General features: G+C 48.3%; 9 protein-coding genes across 9 annotated transcripts; 3 read left to right on the top strand and 6 right to left on the bottom strand.

Annotated features, from left to right (window-relative positions):
* Nucleotides 1-156: 156 nt before the first annotated feature.
* EI90DRAFT_378520 (uncharacterized protein) lies at nucleotides 157-715 on the bottom strand. Its single transcript, XM_039067544.1, has one exon. The coding sequence runs from the start codon at nucleotides 557-559 to the stop codon at nucleotides 260-262; it is 300 nt and encodes a 99-aa protein (XP_038918366.1). The 5' UTR covers nucleotides 560-715; the 3' UTR covers nucleotides 157-259.
* Nucleotides 662-1,855, bottom strand: EI90DRAFT_378593 (uncharacterized protein). Its single transcript, XM_039067545.1, has 2 exons — nucleotides 1,704-1,855; nucleotides 662-1,636 (listed from the first exon to the last, which is right to left on the bottom strand). The coding sequence occupies exon 2, from the start codon at nucleotides 1,415-1,417 to the stop codon at nucleotides 764-766; it is 654 nt and encodes a 217-aa protein (XP_038918365.1). The 5' UTR covers nucleotides 1,418-1,636; nucleotides 1,704-1,855; the 3' UTR covers nucleotides 662-763.
* Nucleotides 1,856-2,476: 621 nt separating this feature from the next.
* Nucleotides 2,477-3,306, bottom strand: EI90DRAFT_3048966 (uncharacterized protein). Its single transcript, XM_039059654.1, has 2 exons — nucleotides 3,010-3,306; nucleotides 2,477-2,956 (listed from the first exon to the last, which is right to left on the bottom strand). Exon 2 carries the CDS (start codon nucleotides 2,902-2,904, stop codon nucleotides 2,590-2,592), a length of 315 nt encoding a protein of 104 aa, XP_038918364.1. The 5' UTR covers nucleotides 2,905-2,956; nucleotides 3,010-3,306; the 3' UTR covers nucleotides 2,477-2,589.
* An 848-nt stretch (nucleotides 3,307-4,154) lies between these two features.
* EI90DRAFT_377882 (uncharacterized protein) lies at nucleotides 4,155-6,211 on the bottom strand. The gene is made up of 15 exons (XM_039067540.1): nucleotides 5,941-6,211; nucleotides 5,737-5,829; nucleotides 5,648-5,668; nucleotides 5,529-5,594; nucleotides 5,449-5,476; nucleotides 5,320-5,371; nucleotides 5,236-5,267; nucleotides 5,152-5,176; nucleotides 5,085-5,096; nucleotides 5,001-5,016; nucleotides 4,861-4,933; nucleotides 4,743-4,813; nucleotides 4,631-4,690; nucleotides 4,543-4,570; nucleotides 4,155-4,483 (listed from the first exon to the last, which is right to left on the bottom strand). The coding sequence occupies exons 1-15, from the start codon at nucleotides 6,018-6,020 to the stop codon at nucleotides 4,385-4,387; spliced, it is 756 nt and encodes a 251-aa protein (XP_038918363.1). The 5' UTR covers nucleotides 6,021-6,211; the 3' UTR covers nucleotides 4,155-4,384.
* A 2,823-nt stretch (nucleotides 6,212-9,034) lies between these two features.
* EI90DRAFT_3048949 (uncharacterized protein) lies at nucleotides 9,035-10,148 on the bottom strand. The gene has a single exon (XM_039059653.1). It carries the CDS (start codon nucleotides 9,860-9,862, stop codon nucleotides 9,107-9,109), a length of 756 nt encoding a protein of 251 aa, XP_038918362.1. The 5' UTR covers nucleotides 9,863-10,148; the 3' UTR covers nucleotides 9,035-9,106.
* Nucleotides 9,821-10,588, bottom strand: EI90DRAFT_3176291 (uncharacterized protein; the record flags this gene model as incomplete). The annotated part of the gene is made up of 2 exons (XM_039066346.1): nucleotides 9,821-10,407; nucleotides 10,465-10,588. The coding sequence occupies 2 exons, from the start codon at nucleotides 10,586-10,588 to the stop codon at nucleotides 10,040-10,042; spliced, it is 492 nt and encodes a 163-aa protein (XP_038918361.1). The 3' UTR covers nucleotides 9,821-10,039.
* Nucleotides 10,589-12,606: 2,018 nt separating this feature from the next.
* Nucleotides 12,607-14,230, top strand: EI90DRAFT_377015 (uncharacterized protein). Its single transcript, XM_039067537.1, has 5 exons — nucleotides 12,607-13,329; nucleotides 13,391-13,530; nucleotides 13,582-13,720; nucleotides 13,779-13,830; nucleotides 13,882-14,230. Exons 1-5 carry the CDS (start codon nucleotides 12,646-12,648, stop codon nucleotides 13,902-13,904), a joined length of 1,038 nt encoding a protein of 345 aa, XP_038918360.1. The 5' UTR covers nucleotides 12,607-12,645; the 3' UTR covers nucleotides 13,905-14,230.
* On the top strand, nucleotides 14,016-14,378 carry EI90DRAFT_2882641 (uncharacterized protein; the record flags this gene model as incomplete). Its single annotated transcript, XM_039053931.1, has 1 exon — nucleotides 14,016-14,378. A coding segment is annotated over one exon (363 nt), but the record flags the coding sequence as incomplete, so codon positions are not given.
* Nucleotides 14,379-15,075: 697 nt separating this feature from the next.
* On the top strand, nucleotides 15,076-17,107 carry EI90DRAFT_377017 (uncharacterized protein). Its single transcript, XM_039067538.1, has 2 exons — nucleotides 15,076-15,453; nucleotides 15,506-17,107. The coding sequence occupies exons 1-2, from the start codon at nucleotides 15,271-15,273 to the stop codon at nucleotides 16,874-16,876; spliced, it is 1,554 nt and encodes a 517-aa protein (XP_038918358.1). The 5' UTR covers nucleotides 15,076-15,270; the 3' UTR covers nucleotides 16,877-17,107.
* The last annotated feature ends 78 nt before the right edge of the window (nucleotides 17,108-17,185 follow it).

Raw genomic sequence — 17,185 nt, 5'->3', positions numbered from 1 at the left:
AAGGAAGGATCCAAGAAACTTGCCAGTATACATTTACAAGTGCATCGGGCTAGTACGATGCGTATGACTACAACTCGAATCATAGATGATGAGTGTTGAGACGATGTCACTGGATGCACGTCAAGCCGTAATTCATATGATCGTGTCCTAGAAATGTCATCGAATGGGCCATTTTAGGCACTTCCGACTAGAGTCGAGTGCCGGTATCGGACTCGGGGAGACTCACCTCAACGTCTCGCTGGTGCTCATGTGGCTTAGGCTACGCACGCATCCCAATCGTGTGATCGAGGGTCTCCAACGCTTGGAGGTCCTCAGGCATGTCAACCATTGTGCTTCGCTGAATGTTCCACTCCCATCGCCTGACCTGCAAAAACCCAAGGAATGAAATGATGAGAACGAACCACCCCAGCGTAGTCATCATGATGAAGGAGAACAAGTCAAAGGAAATATTCATCCTCATCCGGTTCACTCGGGTCATGGGTTGTTGAAGTGCTGTTTCCGCTGAAGGGACAGTGTTGGTGACGCTCAATATGATGCTCCGGACAGAGGCGGAGACCATTCCGCTTCCAGACCGCCCCAAGTGGCGTCATCGTCAGCCAAAAGGACGACAGTGTCTGGACTTCGGATATAGAAACCATGCTGAATAGGTTGGTATCAAGACCGGCTGAGCTTCCAAACAGGTGTGGCAATGGTGTGAGATGAATTGGAACGACAAGACAACACCAATAAGAACACGCTCCTGCAACAGGAAGACGCTTGATAATCAGGTCGGGCCGCTGGGCGAAAGAATAATACTGAGAAATGGCGACCATTGGCGTCGTGTGGTAAGAATGTAGCTGCCACTGGGATCCAATTTTACGCCATGGGTTAGAATACGAATGATAGGATACTTGCCAGTGGCGCATCTTTGTGTTCCTGGGGGATTAACGCAGATCATTAGCGAACACACTAAGACTATATCAGGCGTGAGGCGATCACAACCAAGATCATCAAGACGGTTTGCTGACTTCATAGATACTGATACAAGCAAGAAGCGTGTTGGGGATCTGGTCAAGATTTTTGATGGGGTGAACTTGAGAGCAGTGGCTGCGGCTTGGAGCAGGAGTTTGGTGCTGGTGACGATTGTTTTCTTTAGATCACTAGAGCTACGAGATGCGGATCCCACAGGGACTGATGTTCCGATATCTGCAGGTTCTTGATGCGTGCGGACGCTTGTGCTGTTGTTCTGGATGTAGTGTGTTGGGGGCATCGCACGCGGACCGTCAATTCTCATTTCGGTAATGAGTGAAGATAGCGGCGGCGACGGATCGGGAGGGATCTGGGAGTGGGGAACAGAGGGCCCAGAGATGGAGGCCTGCGGCGGATTGTTCGAAGGCTTTGAAGCGCGATGCCAGTGGGAATTACGATTTCTGCGCATGGTGCTAAGTGCAGCGGTGGGTTGAAGTGAGCGTTTGGCAGCAAAGCGCTCAAGAACTCTCACAAGATATATGTGTAAACTGCATTGTGGACATAACAGGTAAGATAACGTTGGCCGCGCGGCAAGTAATGAATTGGCTTCTTGACATTCGCAATTCAACTGACTTGTGGAATGCCTTCGATCAAATGCCTTCGATCAACGGCGTAACGGTCTAAGCTACTTGGTAGAGATGAAGTGGACCGAGTTCAAAGATGACATTGCGCACTCGCATAAAGATCTTTCTCACCGACTGTGTCGTGATGCATGCATGTAATGCCGAACCCTCACTCAGCTGTAGACGGCAATGCTAACAGCCGTTGAAGGTATTTAAATTTGGTGCTGGGCACGTAAATCCAAACGTTTAGAATCCAATAGCACTTCCACAGTCGACTCGGAGTTCAGCACTAGCAGGTCTAATGCGCAGAGGTGATACCTCTGTAATGGCCGTCTCTAGAAACTCTATGGATGAAACGTAAACAGAGTTGTTACTCGGGCGGAGGCGGTATCCTATGCGCATGATAGGTACCGCGATGGTTGCCCACCTAGTTGGCCAGCCGAAAGCATTCTTGAGCTCCAATATGTAAAACAAACTGAATAACGGTATGAGTTCAAGGGCAAACAACACGAAGAGCTAGAATGACTGAGTACGTAGCTCAATACTAATACCGGTATGAGCGAAAAAGGGAACGTCCCAAACGAGGTCCTCTTTCGTCTCAACCATTGTGCCCTGCCGAACGTTCCACTCCCACGTCTGACAAGCCAGAAATCCACGGAATGAAGTGATGGGAACGAATCATCCCAGCGTCGGAGTCATTAAGGAGAAAGGGGCAACGAATTAGCCCACTTAGTTCGCTCAGATCGTGAATTGCCATGACCGAAATGCTGATTCCCCTGGAGGGACAGTGCTGGCAACAGTGAATATGCGAAGACGGATGCTCTGGACAGAGGCAGGTGTCACTCCGTTCCCTAGGCCAACCTGCGCACCCCAAGAAGCAGCGGTCAGGCCATCAGGAGTCACGGGGACGACAGCGTCGGAACTTCTAATGCAGAAACCATACCGAATAAAAGGTGATACGGCTCGACTGCCAAACTTGGCTGCGCACATGGTGTGAAGGAGGGATGTGAGAAGGAGGCTAACAAATTGGAATATTGACACCAAAACAAGGAGGTTCCGCATGAAAGGAAACACGCTCCCAACAGGAACGATCTCGCTGTCCCTTAGACCGCTTGGTGCAAGAGTGGTGTTTCTCTACACCGAGGAATAGCGTCCGCTTGCGCCACAAGGCAAGACTGTAGCCGCCGAGATCCAATTTGAAGCACAGATTGGAATAGGAATAGCCAGACACACCAGAGACGCGTCTCTTTGCGCGTCCCCGAGACCAAGGCCACCACAAAAAATAGTAGGTGGGCAGGACAGTGCCGAAGGCTTTCAGAATGACCCAGGTCATTGAATCGCTGGGAGAGTTGGTACATTTACACAAGATAAGAAGTATTATAAAACTAGCGTAATATGCTCAGTTCTACGTGAACTAAATGTGATTGAATATGGGTACCTAGCGTGATAAATGAGTCAATCTGAGATGCTATCTCACCTCAGTTCCGTTGTACGTGAACTGAACAAAGACGCAAACGTCAAAATTTCTGCTTTATAAGCAAGTGCTCTGAATAGAGCACAAGCTTGGTAGCAAGATATATAGGTAACACAATCTGCCGGCCTCAACTCGTCATGGCGTACGTCGATAACCAAAAAATTCCACAAGAAGTACGTGATCTCGCACCTGAGCTATAGCCACCGATCCTATGTAGCCCCTGTGAGTTGGATCCTGGGTAGTAGGTACAGTTTCTTCCGGAACAAACAAACATCGCCCAACGGTACTCACCCTTTTCTCACGGGTCTCCTTAACTTGCCTCGGGCGACGTATCCATATAGCCCACGACCAGTATACTCCATCCAATGGAGCATTCTTCAGGCTACTGTAGTTGTTTTCTATGGGACACATGAGCCTTTTCTCTGGGCCTACCAGCACGCTTGCCAACTAGTTGCCTTCGGTTCCCGTCTCTCATTCGTCATCACCCACCGGATCTCCAAAAAAAGCATCAAAAAATAAAACGACCTCCTGGTTTCTGACCCCTTCATCGATATGGACGAACCCTCGCTTTTTGCGGTGCTCTTGATCTTCATGCTCATTTGTTTTTAACCTTGGTTTCTATGTCCACACTTCGCACTCCAGTTATGACCAGGCCAAAATCTTGCTTGGCATTGCATGATAACCGAAACACGACCACCCTACAATGCCCACTCCGATTTGCTATATTGCAGCATTGGGATGTTCCCCCAGCCTGGACTTTGGCTCTGCGCCCACATCCCGCTTCCGGTGCATTACGTTTCTGTATGCGAACAACCAAGGTCACTCCCCGCTGAGACCCATCATCTATTAGATGGGACATTGCTCCATCGAGCTCATGCATGTACTAGTTCTATCTTTACATTACCAATTTTTCAATAAAGATACTGGGCACACAGGGTCTCGCCGCACTTGCTGACACACCGAGATTTGGATTCAAATTACTCGATCGTCCCACCTAAATTTCGGCTGGCGACACCAAAGACCTCACGTGTGCCTTCGTCCAAATGGTCCCCTTCTACGTGCTGAGTGACGGCAATTGTATTATTGGGTATCTGATGAACAAGTCATGGGGGAGTAGGCTACGGATGCACTGCTCTTACCTTGCAAGGAAGGTGGGACAACTCTATTGAAATCCCGTTCTTTCCTGGGTCGCTCAAGAGTTTCGAGCGCGAATGTAAACTGGTGTGAAGGAGAGGGAAGTCAGTATACGAGACTTTGCTTTGAAGACAGTTATGTGCATTGCTTCGTGACAGTATACGCACTTTGCTAAGAGGGATGTAGTATAGACGCCTCCGAGCACCTAGGGAGTATTACTAAGGCCAAGCATCTGCATTGAAAGACAGGTTTTACTCACAAAGACGAAAATCATGGGGATAAATTGGGGGCTGTGGAACGCAACCTGCCCCGAGAAAGGCCGTCAGGATTACACATCAGAAAAGTTGAAAAAAATAAACATACAGAAAACATGGTAGCCAGCGCCAGAATGCTAAGTTGGGGAAACAGAGGAAGCTTAACCTAGTTCAGTAACGACAACACAAAATCATACCCAGTCAGCAGGCCGGTGCTGATGGCATATGCTGTTAACTTCCGTAACACTGTATCCATCCTTTAGGCAGAAATACATTCATTTAGGTCTACGAGTCAGATCAATCACTTACCGCCGAAATCCTGTGCGACGCTTCTGGAGGAAATATGACATAGCGAAGGCAATCACGAGATCAGCCACTGCCTTTGAAGGAATGTAAGCGAAATATCCTGGTCAATGGGAACGCATACCTCTAGTGTTAGCCACGATATAGTGAGTGGGTGTTTGGAAAAGAGTACGCTTTCGAGACCGTGAGTAACATTTCTGTCAGGTGAGATGACAAGAGCCTATCAGTAGAAAATCGCTGGTTTAGATGGATGGATCCTCTTACGCCTGAATAAAGAGCACTGTATGCAGCACGCGCGGAGTGCAGAGAATTTCAGAAGTGATTTAATCCCACAATTTTGCACCTCACCAACACCGGTCCCTAGGTCGAGATAATCAGACGCTCGAAAAAAACATTATCACTCGGATCCGCTCACCAAATTGCGCCAGAGTTAGCAAAATCTGTCCATAAGGATCCCGTAAGAAAGGAAATGTCTGTAGGATGAACGGTGATGACATACAAGCGATATCGGTAGCCAGATCGATCCACTGACTGGACACGATTCAGATGGATGTCAAAATCAAGGACTACCGGAGGGACTTACGTCGATAGAGTCTTAGGACGAAAAAAAATTGAACGATGGCAGAGCAAATAACCTAGTGGAGCGAATTATGAAAAGGTACATAACCTCCGGTGTACCTCGGACCGGGGTTGAGTGAAATAATGACCCTACCATAGATAACTGGTAGAAAGTATCAAACCTGTCGTGGGACAAAGTCACACCCAGTGCGATGAGTCTACGGGAGGGCCTACCATTTTATTAAAACCGGCTCCCCAGCATGTTCAACAATCCATATGTACACGTAAAGCGAAGTTATCCTAGACAAACAGCAAGTCATTGACAAATGTATCTGACGCGGCTTTTGGCTCACACTTGAAACATCTGCACGAGCCTGAAAGTGGAGTGCGCAGTTACCCAACCATCATTCAAATGTAAACTACTCGACTGGCCAGCACCCACCATAAGAATCCGATGACGGTCTTCTGAGAGATATGGTCCTTGGAAAACCTTTCGTAATAGAGAAAAGTCTGGATGGTAATTACACCGAGGAGTCTATTGCAGGAAGGGGAAGAACGTGAAGTTCATTTGCGTGGGCGCCGGGAGATGAAGGAGCGAAGATGTTATTATCCACAAAGACAATTGTCAATGTCATCGACTACGCACGCAGCCTGGAGTACTATCCCGGAAAAGGCACCCACAGCGATGGATTTGAAGTGGGACATACCCATCACTGGCCATGCCATTTGGTGAGGTAATCTGGGAATGGGAAACGGGAATGCTCAGCCCAACCCAACTGCGTAGACTTGCTACGCGCTATAAACATCCTCGCTGTTCGGCAATCGTAGCTGTTGGAATCTATCATTATCTATGAGTCACCGGAACCTTCCGGAATGTTCTGGATTGTCGTGGGAAATCTTTTCGCGCTTGCGTGCGCGCGCTTACATTCGCTGTACATATAAATACGCAAGACGTGCGTTGAGAAAAATCATCAGTAAAAGTAGCATACCTCGGTCTATCGCGAGCTGGAGCCGCTGAGCAGGGGATTGCCATATCTGGAAACCTCTCAGCCTAAGGGTCACATCTATACACTCGGATCATTGCTCAACTCTTCGATTCAGTTGCTCAGCTTTTCACTTCAGTTGCTACTATGGCTTCATCAAGGGATGATGGAATTTCTCTCAGCGGATACGAAATCCCTGCTTTAACCGGCAAGGAAACTTTATGTAAATCGAAGTAAATTGAAAGGAAATATACATTGACCCCAACTCACATGCCTGTAGCAGTGCAAGTTGCGCGAATGTTAACACATAATTTCGCGTAGTGAAGGAATCAAACTCGTATTGGACTCTTGTGAAAAAAGTTGTGAAGGGTTTAAGCTAGTACATGGTCAAATAAGTAGTAAATAACATCGGCTGTGATAATCCTCCTTTTCCGCCATAAATTCCTCCCATTTTCCTTCTTCTCCTAAAGAAATGGGATCAGTGGATATCCTAAACACGTTCTGCTCACAACAATCATCGAAATGTCGAAGGAGTGGTCATTCACGTTATCGGTGAAAAATACTGTCTTTCTCATTACCAGTTGGATGCCCTTCATGAATTCTTTTGCCGTTGCATGATAGAAGGTGGTCTCCTTTGCATTTTCCATGGAAAGATTTATGATTGAGCTGATTGGTTCCAATATCGCGCGGACGCCATCCTCGCTAATCCAGAATATCTGCAACATGGAAGATACATCATTCACCCCATCCACCATAAGAATTGCGGTGAACACTAAGCGATACATCTCGGAGGATTCCAGCTGAATCCACCGCATAGACTTGCCGAAGGATTCCTGATAGATGTATCAGTGATACTACGCAAGCCTGAAACGCAGACCGTAGGGTGCGACCACGCGATGTCTGCTGGCAGATATCGCGAACCCGGATTGACAGGCAAGCCAGGGAAAAATCACCAAGTTCCTACTTTGTTGGTTTCCATGAAGATTTTCTGATGACATCCCGAAGACCATCCTCCACAATACAGCAAACTGCGTGGAAATCTTCACCGTACTCCATCTTGTCCACATCTTCACATGGTATAACGGGACCCTCATTGTGAGCTTCAAACGCCAAGCTGAAATGACTCCTGGATCAGGACGACAACTAACTAGCACAGCAAGTGCCTGCGGGAGCTCCTGAAGGCCAAGTACCAGCCATCAGGGACTCCTGATTCCCGCATTTATCGAGACCATCCAAAACGACGACGAAGCGATCCTTACCTGAAGGGAATATGTCACACATTGGCTCGGTCATCAGAGCTTCAATTTGTTTTCCCAGGGGAAAATCCTGAACTGACTCCAAAGCTGGTTGCCGAAGGTGTCTGACGAGCGACAATTTGAAGTCCTCGTTGAAGGATGCAAGTTGGCAGGCAAGCATGAGATGCGATACCTCATAGTGATCGCGGTCTCCCCTGTCCCAAGAGACCCTCGTAGCCAAACAAATCGGTTCTCAGGTTTCTTCAGTGCGAAGAGGCAACACCTCTGCAATGGCCGTCTCTAGAAATTCTAGGGTGAAACTCAAACAGAGTTACCCGGGCGGAGGAGATATCCTATGCGCGTATGTAAAACAGACTGAACAACGTTGGGTTAAGTGGAATTATGAGTCCGAGGGCAAACAACAAGGATGAGCGAAAAGGGGAACGTCCCAAATGCATACTTGAGTGTCTTCAACATTCGAGAATGTCGCACGAGGTCATCTTTCGTCTCCGAAACCATTGTGCCATGCGGAACGTTCCAGTCCCATCCCAGCGTCATCGTCATTAAGGGGTAACGAAATAGCCTCCTTGTTTGGTTCGCTTAGATCGTGAATTACCATGATCGGAATGCGGATTCTCATGGCAGGAGGGACAGTGCTGGCAACAGTGAATATGCGAAGAAGGATGCTCCGGACAGAGGCAGGTGTCACTCCGCTCCCTAGGCCAGCCTACGCACCCCAAGAAGCAGTGGTCATGCCATCAGGAGCCACGGGGACGACAGCGTCGGGACTTCTCATACAGAAACCATACTGAATAAATGGTGATATGGCCCGACTGCCAAACTTAGCTAGTTGTACGATCGGGATGTTGCGTTTGTATTGATTGGAATGTGGGAAAATTATGCCACGCGCGAACACATACACGCTCACGACTCCTTTCGACTGGTTGATGTCTGTGCTAATAGAGGCTGGCTGCCTATGGTTGATGCCATAGTGCGTGGTGTTAGATTAGTGGCGTTGAGTGCCGAAAGTGATTTATGATCTGGCTGCTGCAAATGTTTTGCTATAATGGAGCCGAAGCTTTATTATGTGCGCACTCCAAGGATCAGTCCCGTTAACTTCTCAATTCAGACGACAGTTCCAAATTCAGGTCACCCAATGGCACCTGCTTCCAATGGAGGTGAACAATTACACAATTACAAGGCATTGTGATACGTTAGGATGGCGACGCTCATGGTCACTGCACGGAGTCACAATCAACCTAGGGACAATGTGCATTCCAATACTACCGTCCGAGTCACTATTGAAAAGCAAACCAATGATGCCATAATGATCTAAAAATTCTCTCAACCTGCCTATTGCTCTATTTCACAGTGCCGACGATGCTCCGATGAAGTCTGCAATTGATGCCGCAGTCATACCAACTGGTCAAAGTGTCCGACTAAGTACGATTTCTGAACAGGTAACTCTACCTCCCTCGTCAACTACGGTGGTGAGGAATCAAGGGGTGCTGCAATCCAGTGACAGTTATTGGCATTACAATGCTTAGAGTGTTACGGAGTGTTACATCGGAGATGTCAGTGTTCCAACACCATATCAACAGGGAAAGTCCCATAAATTGTGCGTATCAACGTTATCTTTCAAGGTCTCCCACATATCCACCACATCAATTTCCAGCACAAATTGCGACAACACTGTTGTCAAGGCCTTCGCGGGCATCCGTTCACTGAACGATTTCTTTGGGATGACAAATATGATCTTCCATTGCCACGCCCCCTTGTGTTGTTTCTGCAGCACATCCCAAAGCCTGTTAATGTGAGGTTCCTTGACTGGGTGTCGTGGAGAAATCATGTACTGAAACATGACAACACCGGTGATGGTGTGGTTCTCATCCCTTTCGAAAGCGAACGAGTCGATACCAGGCAGGTCCCCAGGAACCGGTCGGTAGTACTTGGCGGCATCCAGACAAGGGACCTTATCCACTGGAAAACCGGAGAGTGCCTCCACCTTCTCATTGTCGATGTGTTCCAAATGGAATAGTTTTTTGTTGCCGTCTTCGAGTCCTAGTACGTGAAGGGCAGCTTTAGTTTTTTCGAGGGTGTAGACATGCCCGACAGTTTCGAACATCAGACCGGTTGTGGAGGGTGTAGAGGGCTCCCTTATATAATCGTAGAAGTACTGGGCCAAACTTTCGACCATTTGTTTTTCATGAGCTTGTTGAAAATAAAGAGGGAAATCATCTGCGTGACCATTCTCGTCTTGGAAGGGATTGATTTCTACCAGATGGTGGTGATATTTCTTGGCTTCATGTGTCACCGCTTGCTGGAAGAGGGAGATGGGAGTGCATCCCATAATAGCCGAGTCGAAGTCGATATCTACCTGCTCTTGCGTACGATCGAGTAACTGCCTCGCCGAGCCCCCATACGTTATGAACGCAACACGCCAAGCTTCATCATCAACCCTCTGCTCCTTCGCATAACCGCTGGGAGAGATGAGCACTACTAGGCCTCTACCTACACAACTGGCGGCTTACCGGGATACACACACTTTTTGCCAGCTCCATCTTTTCATGTAAAACATGTTCGGATTGTTTTTCCTTGCCCATCTTTCCACCTCTTCTGGCTCGGACGACGATGCTACCAAGATCCTCCATCGCTGCTGCAGCAGAGTGTTGACCTCCACAGCCGAAGCAAGATGAGAGAGAACAAGGCCATCCAAATTGGCTCCTTCAGCTACGGAGAGCTCGGGATTCCGCCAATGTAGGAAGGAATCATTTGGAATCATGTAAACACCAGATTCGAGAAAGGCAAAACGTATCAAAGGTGACTTGGAGAGCACGGTGAGCTTTCCTTGTGCGAGCCGATTCAGGAGACAGTGCGTCAAATAGACAGCCTTGCCTTTAGGAGCGTGATTAGTCGCATTGTGCAATGACAATCCAGCACAATCCCACGTACCTATTCCAGGTTGTCCAACAAGCAAAATCGGTCTGCGCCGATGGAACCCAGCGATATCTGATTGTCTCTGCTCCTCCACGAATGCATCGAGCTCATTGTATTCGTTCCGCACATAAAATCTCATTTCGAGCACCTCGGATATATTCCATGGCACGTTCGGGATCTCCATCAGGTTGTAGAACAGTGCTCCAGTTTTCGCCGTAGCGTCACCCATCGTGACGTCCTGTGGCTTAGATTATTGAGATTTGTTATTGAGATCATCAAGGTCGGGTACGTGTATTGAGGTGCGTGAGTCCACGCAAGCGACCCTCATTTCCCCAGAGATGGTTGCGGATGATGGCCAAGCCGCCGTAAAGTGGATCCTTCTCAGTGATAAGAGAGACTGTTGGATAGGCGGAGCACACTGAGAAGTCAATAATGTGTGAACAAAGAAGTATTGCACACCTGTATTGGCCGTCTGTTTAAGGACTACAGCAAAAATTGGAAGGATTAGCTTGCAATAGCTGAGCTGAACAAACGAAACGATATGACTCACTACGCTGCACTTTGACTACCACATGGACTTACCCGAGTCTTGTCCAAAAATGTCGTTTACTTCATCATCAGGACCATCAAGAGGATCCTTCGTAGTTATACTACCCGTTGCTCTGTCAATAAGCTTTCCATCGCCCCTTATCGTCAAATTATCAGGCTTCTTTGGATCAGCACAGCATTCTTCAGACTGGAGGGCCTACCCACTTACCTTGTACAAGACAAGCGCGCCGACATTGTACTCGTCACGCAGCAGCTTGTGCTTCTCATAAATTTTATCACGGAGATCCCTGACAATTCTGACACCCTTAAGATCTAGAGGCATTGGACCTAGACCAATGCTGTCGGGACAGATGACGAAGTATGTTAGACGTTTCAGAGATTGCGGTGTGGTTGACTTGATCACAGAGGTCAGGTCGGTGGGGCGCGATGAGGTTTCGAAGATTGCGGCGCGGTTGACTTGATCATACTGAAATTATGAACTAGCGTCGTGTAAGCGCTCAGTTTTAGATACGTGAACTGCGGAGAGAGAGAGAGAGAGTCGTGGCTTTTATGCCCTCCACGACTGCGTCCATCAGCATGGACTCCAAAAACGGAAGCATCGGGCAATCCTTCAAGGAAATGTCCGTGCGCAATTAGAAATATAGTCCAACGGACTCAATGGACGGTCCACAGCGTACCAAGGAACAAGAAACTTCAACAGATCACGGAAGTCGATTGGGCACGATGACGTTTCAGGTCTTTAATTCGGTTCTGGGGCCATTTTTTGAGAACCGGAACCGGAATCGGTTCCGGCGAACCAGAACCGAACCAGTGACGTATTGAACCGAAACCGAATTGCATTTCGGTTCCGTCCCGGTTCGGTTCGGCTCGGAACCATTTGAACGTTCTATCTGGAAAGATGTAACCTTTGGATTTACCAGGTGTCCGACACTTCGAGTGTGTGTAGTTAAATTTCTTTTCTAATTTTTTTCCAGCCATCCCTAAATGCGTCCGACCCTGATCTCTACTTTATGCATGTATGCGCAATATCCAACGTGGTTCGCTACAATCCTTCAATGGTTTTGTGGTTCGGTTTTGGTTCGCAATACCCTAAGAGAACCGGAACCGAACCAGATTCGTGGTGCGGCTGGTTCACGGTTCGGTCCCGGGTCCTATGCATGGGATAGGGGAAATGGATGCAATCGCACCACCGGCACTGTTAAGCGTCTTGGACTGAAACGAGTTGCTCATGCTTCTCAGTAGTGCCTGGGTCCACTCTTTATCAACTGATCGTTCTTGCGCTCAAGGTTGCTTCATTCGTATCACTGCACCGTCAGCGAGGAAAATGCTTTGGAACTGTATGGAGGCCTTTGTGAGTTTACAACGCCGGACTTGGTCCACCCCATCTCTACCGAAGATCCACAGTCTGTCAGGACGGTACCATTTCTGCCATCGCGCAGTATTGATGGGCAATTAGCGGGCCCGCACGTGCGCGCGTCGAATCCGCGGCCGTTATGCAAGTTCCTAACTTGAAGCAAGGAAAAATATGAACAATTTCCTTACTGACGGCTTTTTTCGGCTTCAACGTTGTCCTACCTGTTATGTCCACTGTACAGTACATCATGTGAGCAGTTCTGCCGCCGAACGTCTCCTAGCTACACTCACACGATGTCCGAAAGGCCCTCAGCCCCCAGATTTCTCTCTCAGTTTACTAGGTCGCAACGCCCTTCTGAGCCTCTTGATGATCAGCCGCGGACTTCCATCTCTCCTGCTTCCAGCATCCGGATCACTGTTTCCGCGACTGCAAGCGATGTATCGGCTCACAGAGATCACCATGGTAATTCTGCAGGATCACATCCTGGTATCCTTGCTACTACAGCGCCGATTCTTTCGCTTTCTACTACTGGTGCCTCAGGGGATGATGCCACGAAGCAATCGACGTCTTTTCGAGACAGGATCTTTGGGCGATTGAAGAAAAGCCCTAGCTCCGATCCCAATCGTCTCAACCAATCAACCAATGTCGATCTCGATCATCCTATGTTGACTACACCCGTCCAGACATCCACGAACGACCCATGGCCATCGCTGTCTCCCCTTCCCACCGAAGCGACTACTGATTCGTCACGAGTAATTCCTAGCGCAGAGGAAGAGGCTTCAGATGCCAGGCCGTCAGTTCCAGCTGCTCCATCGGGCCCGGCGGCACCTCGCAGATCCGATGGAGATCCGAAGAAGATGATCATTGGGAGCACTAAAGCCCTCCTCCGGACCGCGGCCACTGCTCTCAGGCTCGTCCCTATCCCAAATCTTGATCAGATCCCAAACGCCCTTTTGACAGGGATTCAAATCTATGAGGTTTGAGAATCTTGAAGGTCTCGATGGTGGTCGCCTCTTATATCTGGTTGCATGCATGTAGAATGTTAGCGGCAACACCCAGGATCTCAAACAGTTGTGCGAAGTGATCCAGCAGGCGAGCAAGTCGGTGTTTGAGCCCCTCCAGACTTGGACTGGAAAGATTCCTCCGGAGCTTGAAACCTTAGTGGAGGAATTCCGCGTGTACGCATCTCATTCTTCCCTTCTGCTCACACTCACTTATTCTCTTCGTAGGGCATTGAAAACACAAGTAGAAGACATTAAATTAGTTCAGGAAAAAAATATCGTCGAGAAGACCATTCAAACGTCTGATATAACACAGCAAATAACCAATATGAAGAACTGCCTAAATGATGCTATCCGTCGATTCGAGGTTTGCGTGCCCGACATTTTTTGAATGGTCAAATTCTAACTCCTCATGTTCGCCACAGCTGAGATCATTGACTTTAATTCTGCTTCGCACCGAGCACGCATCGGTTCAATGTACGTGTCTGTGTACATGCCTGTGAATTGCCTATTCACTAATGCTCCTAGCCGAGATATCGAGACTCAAGTGAGCCCCGGCCGAGCATATTTACGTAAAAAGCAAATCAGAGTGCCTACCGGGCACACGACTCAAGATTCAAGAATCCATACTCGAGCACCTGAAGAAACCTGAGAACCGATTTGTTTGGCTACGGGGGTCCCCTGGGACAGGGAAGACCGCGATCTCTATGAGTATCGCATCCACTCTAGAGCAGCAGGGCGTACTGGCAGCGTCATATTTCTGGGACAAGAACCGGAGAGGATCGGGCTTGGATTCTATTGAACAGTTTCCCTCTACCCTTGCCTGCCAACTTGCATCCTTCAACGAGGACTTCAAATTGTCGCTCGTCAGACAACTTCGGAAACCGGATTTGGCCTTGTTTCAGGAATTACCCCTAGAAAAACAAATCAAGAGTCTGGTGATTGAGCCTATACGTAACCTGAAGGACATATTCCCTTCGGGTACGGATCGTTTCGTCATCGTTTTGGATGGTCTCGATGAGTGCGGCAATCAGGAGACGCTTGAGTCCTTGATGGGGCTGGTACTTGGTCTTCAGGAGCTCCCGCAAACATTTTCTGTGCTAGTTAGCTGTCGTCCTGAGCCAGGAGTCATTTCAGCTTGGTTTGAAGCTCAACACGAGGGTCTTGTTATACCATGCGAGGATGTGGACAAGATAGAGTACGATGAAGATTTCCACACAGTTTGTTGTATCGTGGAGGATGGTCTTCGGGATGTCATCAGAAAATCTTCATGGAAACCAACAGAGTGGGAACTTAATGATTTTGCCTGGGCTTGCCGTGGGTTGCCTGTTATGGCATCAATCCGGGTTCGCGATGTTTGCCAGCGGGCACGGCGTGGTCGTACCCTACAGTCGGCGTTTCAGGGCTTGCGTAGTGTCACCGGTACACCCACCGACCTCAATCAGGAATACTTGCGAATCCTTCGGCAAGCCTATGTGGTGGATTCAGCTGGAATTCCCCCAGATTTATCCAAGATGTATCGCTTAGTAGTCACCGCAATTCTTACGACGTATGGGCTGAGGGATGTGTCTTCCATGTCGCAGATGTTTGGGTTTAGCGAGGATGAGATCCGTGCGACGTTGGAACCAATCAGCTCAATCATAAATCTCCCCTTGGACAATGCAGAGGATATCACCTTCTATCACGCAACGGCAAGAGAATTCATAACCGGGAAACCAATCGGTGATGAGAAAGACAAAGTGTTTTTCATCGATGACGTGAATGGGTATCTCCTTGGATTGCCGCTCCTTCGACATTTCAACGATTGTTGTGAGCGGAACGTGTTTGGGATACCCACTGATCCCATTTCTTTAGGAGAAGAAGGGAAATGGAAGGAATTTAGGGCGAAAAAGGAGGAATATCGCAGTCGCTTTCGCTATGTTATTAAAAACTTATTCAACCACTTCTTCACAACTTTTTTCACGAGACTCGAATGAATTGCAAAACGAGTTTAATTCCTTCATTACACGAAATCATGTGTTAACATTCGCGCACTTGCAATCCCACATGGAGGAGACATGGCATGGAGAGATATTTCCTGAACAATTACTTCGATATAATGTAAGTATAAACTATTTGTCCGATGTTTTTCTGATTGATATATCTTTGATAGAACCACGATTCAATCCAACTTCTGAGAGATCTGCATCAGGTAACCTGGAACGCCGAGAAATATCCATGGAGGTTCTATCGATCGGATCTCCCTTTCGCACCACCCTCCGTTTACAAACAATATGGCCATCTCTCTGGTGTCCGGGTCTTCTCTATTCGTGACAAGTCTGGTGACACGATCCCTTTAAGCAAGGATTTATGCAGGGCCCGAGAAGTCATGCACGCAAAGTTGGCTGAAAGGGTTGGCCGATGGGGACGGGAGGTCAGCTACGAAGTTGAATTCTACCAACCTGATATTCGTAATGGCGTTGTAACCTGTGCTGCACTCTCCCTTGATGGTCGCCATGTTGCGCTCGGGTTTGGCAGTGGTGTCATTGAAGTTGTCGATATTGACCATCAGCGTACAATCTGCCAATTGCAGCACAATTCAGCCAATCTCCCTGACTGGATTGAATTTGTCCATGGTAGCCACAGGGTTGCTACCGAAGATATTGATGGGAACGTCGCAATCCTCGGCCATGGCATGGCCCCTGTGAAGCTTGGAAATCTTCCTTCTGGTCTCTATCCTGCTGGAACCGCCATCTCAGATAATGGATTATTTATCATACGAGCTCCACGAAATTTCAATAATCCTTGGTGCGATAACATGACGCTCATATCCGTCTCTGAGCATCCTTTCATTCAGGCCCTCACCTCTCCTTCGGACCTGTCCGTCCCATTCCCATCCTCCCCATCCCGCCCACCCTCTCCATCCACCCCATACCGCAGTGAAACGACCTTATCCAGGCCTCACCGACGGACACTTGGGTTCTCTCCAGGTACACGATATGTCGGCGCATTTGACGGGTTTAGCGCTTTCACATGGTCGACCCAATCATACGAGCTCATTGCATGTTATCGTGTGACAGACTCCTTTTTTTGGATCATCAGTCCCAATGTCCCTCCAACTCACTTACATCTTGTCCCTGATCCTATATTTACTAGAGCCATTCCATTGGCAGAAGACAACACAGCTTATGCACATCCTTCCGAGGATGCAGCTCGTGACTCTGAAGATGAGTCCTGGATCAAGTGTCCGTTTTACGACCTCTCGCCAAGCAGCCCCCAAAGATGGTATTCCGAGTTCACTTCCTCTGCAACAGGGAGGAACCCGCTCATCCGGTCCTGGTCAGTGATGCTCGGTGGCAGGGAAATGCTTAGCCTTCCAGGGGGATATAATCCAGTTACTTCCTTGCTCGCGTGGTACGGTCATCGAGTGCCAGGCTGTCGTCAGGAGCTATACTGCCCTCAGTCCAGCAGGGATGGAACTCGATTTCTGGTCCAGGGCAAGTCAAAGGCCCCAATGGTCATCGATATAAGCCAAATTGTTTAGCATTTACCAGTGCACCCGATTGCGCTCAAGTACTCGTCACTTCCTCGGCTATACACTCGATGACTTTTGCACTGCAACGCTGTGTAAAATTGTGGATAGTATTTGAAGCCTTGTGTATCATGTACTATTTCTTTATTTAACGTTAGGTTTGGTAATGTACACTTGGTGGCGACGGATCTCTGGCGTTCCGCAGAGTACAGGAAGACGAAGCGCCAAAACTACTGGAAAGGCCTAGGAGACTAAGCTAGACCGAATAAGATAATGCAATCTTTCGAATAAATATTCAAAGCAGTATTGTCGAATGGAATG

Source organism: Cantharellus anzutake (assembly GCF_015039405.1).
Source record: "Cantharellus anzutake strain C23 chromosome Unknown EI90scaffold_14, whole genome shotgun sequence".
Classification (NCBI taxonomy): Eukaryota; Fungi; Basidiomycota; class Agaricomycetes; order Cantharellales; family Hydnaceae; genus Cantharellus; species Cantharellus anzutake.
Note: the sequence above shows the minus strand (reverse complement) of the source record. Positions and strands in the feature narration are given on the sequence as shown.

Coding starts and splice junctions, on each gene's coding strand:
- EI90DRAFT_378520 (XM_039067544.1), bottom strand. CDS start 559: ATGGTCTCCGCCTCTGTCCGGAGCATCATATTGAGCGTCACCAACACT.
- EI90DRAFT_378593 (XM_039067545.1), bottom strand. CDS start 1,417: ATGCGCAGAAATCGTAATTCCCACTGGCATCGCGCTTCAAAGCCTTCG.
- EI90DRAFT_3048966 (XM_039059654.1), bottom strand. CDS start 2,904: ATGACCTGGGTCATTCTGAAAGCCTTCGGCACTGTCCTGCCCACCTAC.
- EI90DRAFT_377882 (XM_039067540.1), bottom strand. CDS start 6,020: ATGGCATGGCCAGTGATGGGTATGTCCCACTTCAAATCCATCGCTGTG. Junction 5,595..5,647: donor CTCGTGCAGATGTTTCAAGT/GTGAGCCAAAAG, acceptor CTGTTTGTCTAG/GATAACTTCGCTTTACGTGT. Junction 5,177..5,235: donor TCTGGCTACCGATATCGCTT/GTATGTCATCAC, acceptor CCTTATGGACAG/ATTTTGCTAACTCTGGCGCA.
- EI90DRAFT_3048949 (XM_039059653.1), bottom strand. CDS start 9,862: ATGGGATGCACTCCCATCTCCCTCTTCCAGCAAGCGGTGACACATGAA.
- EI90DRAFT_377015 (XM_039067537.1), top strand. CDS start 12,646: ATGTCCGAAAGGCCCTCAGCCCCCAGATTTCTCTCTCAGTTTACTAGG. Junction 13,721..13,778: donor ATGCTATCCGTCGATTCGAG/GTTTGCGTGCCC, acceptor TGTTCGCCACAG/CTGAGATCATTGACTTTAAT. Junction 13,831..13,881: donor CGAGCACGCATCGGTTCAAT/GTACGTGTCTGT, acceptor TAATGCTCCTAG/CCGAGATATCGAGACTCAAG.
- EI90DRAFT_377017 (XM_039067538.1), top strand. CDS start 15,271: ATGTTATTAAAAACTTATTCAACCACTTCTTCACAACTTTTTTCACGA. Junction 15,454..15,505: donor AACAATTACTTCGATATAAT/GTAAGTATAAAC, acceptor TATCTTTGATAG/AACCACGATTCAATCCAACT.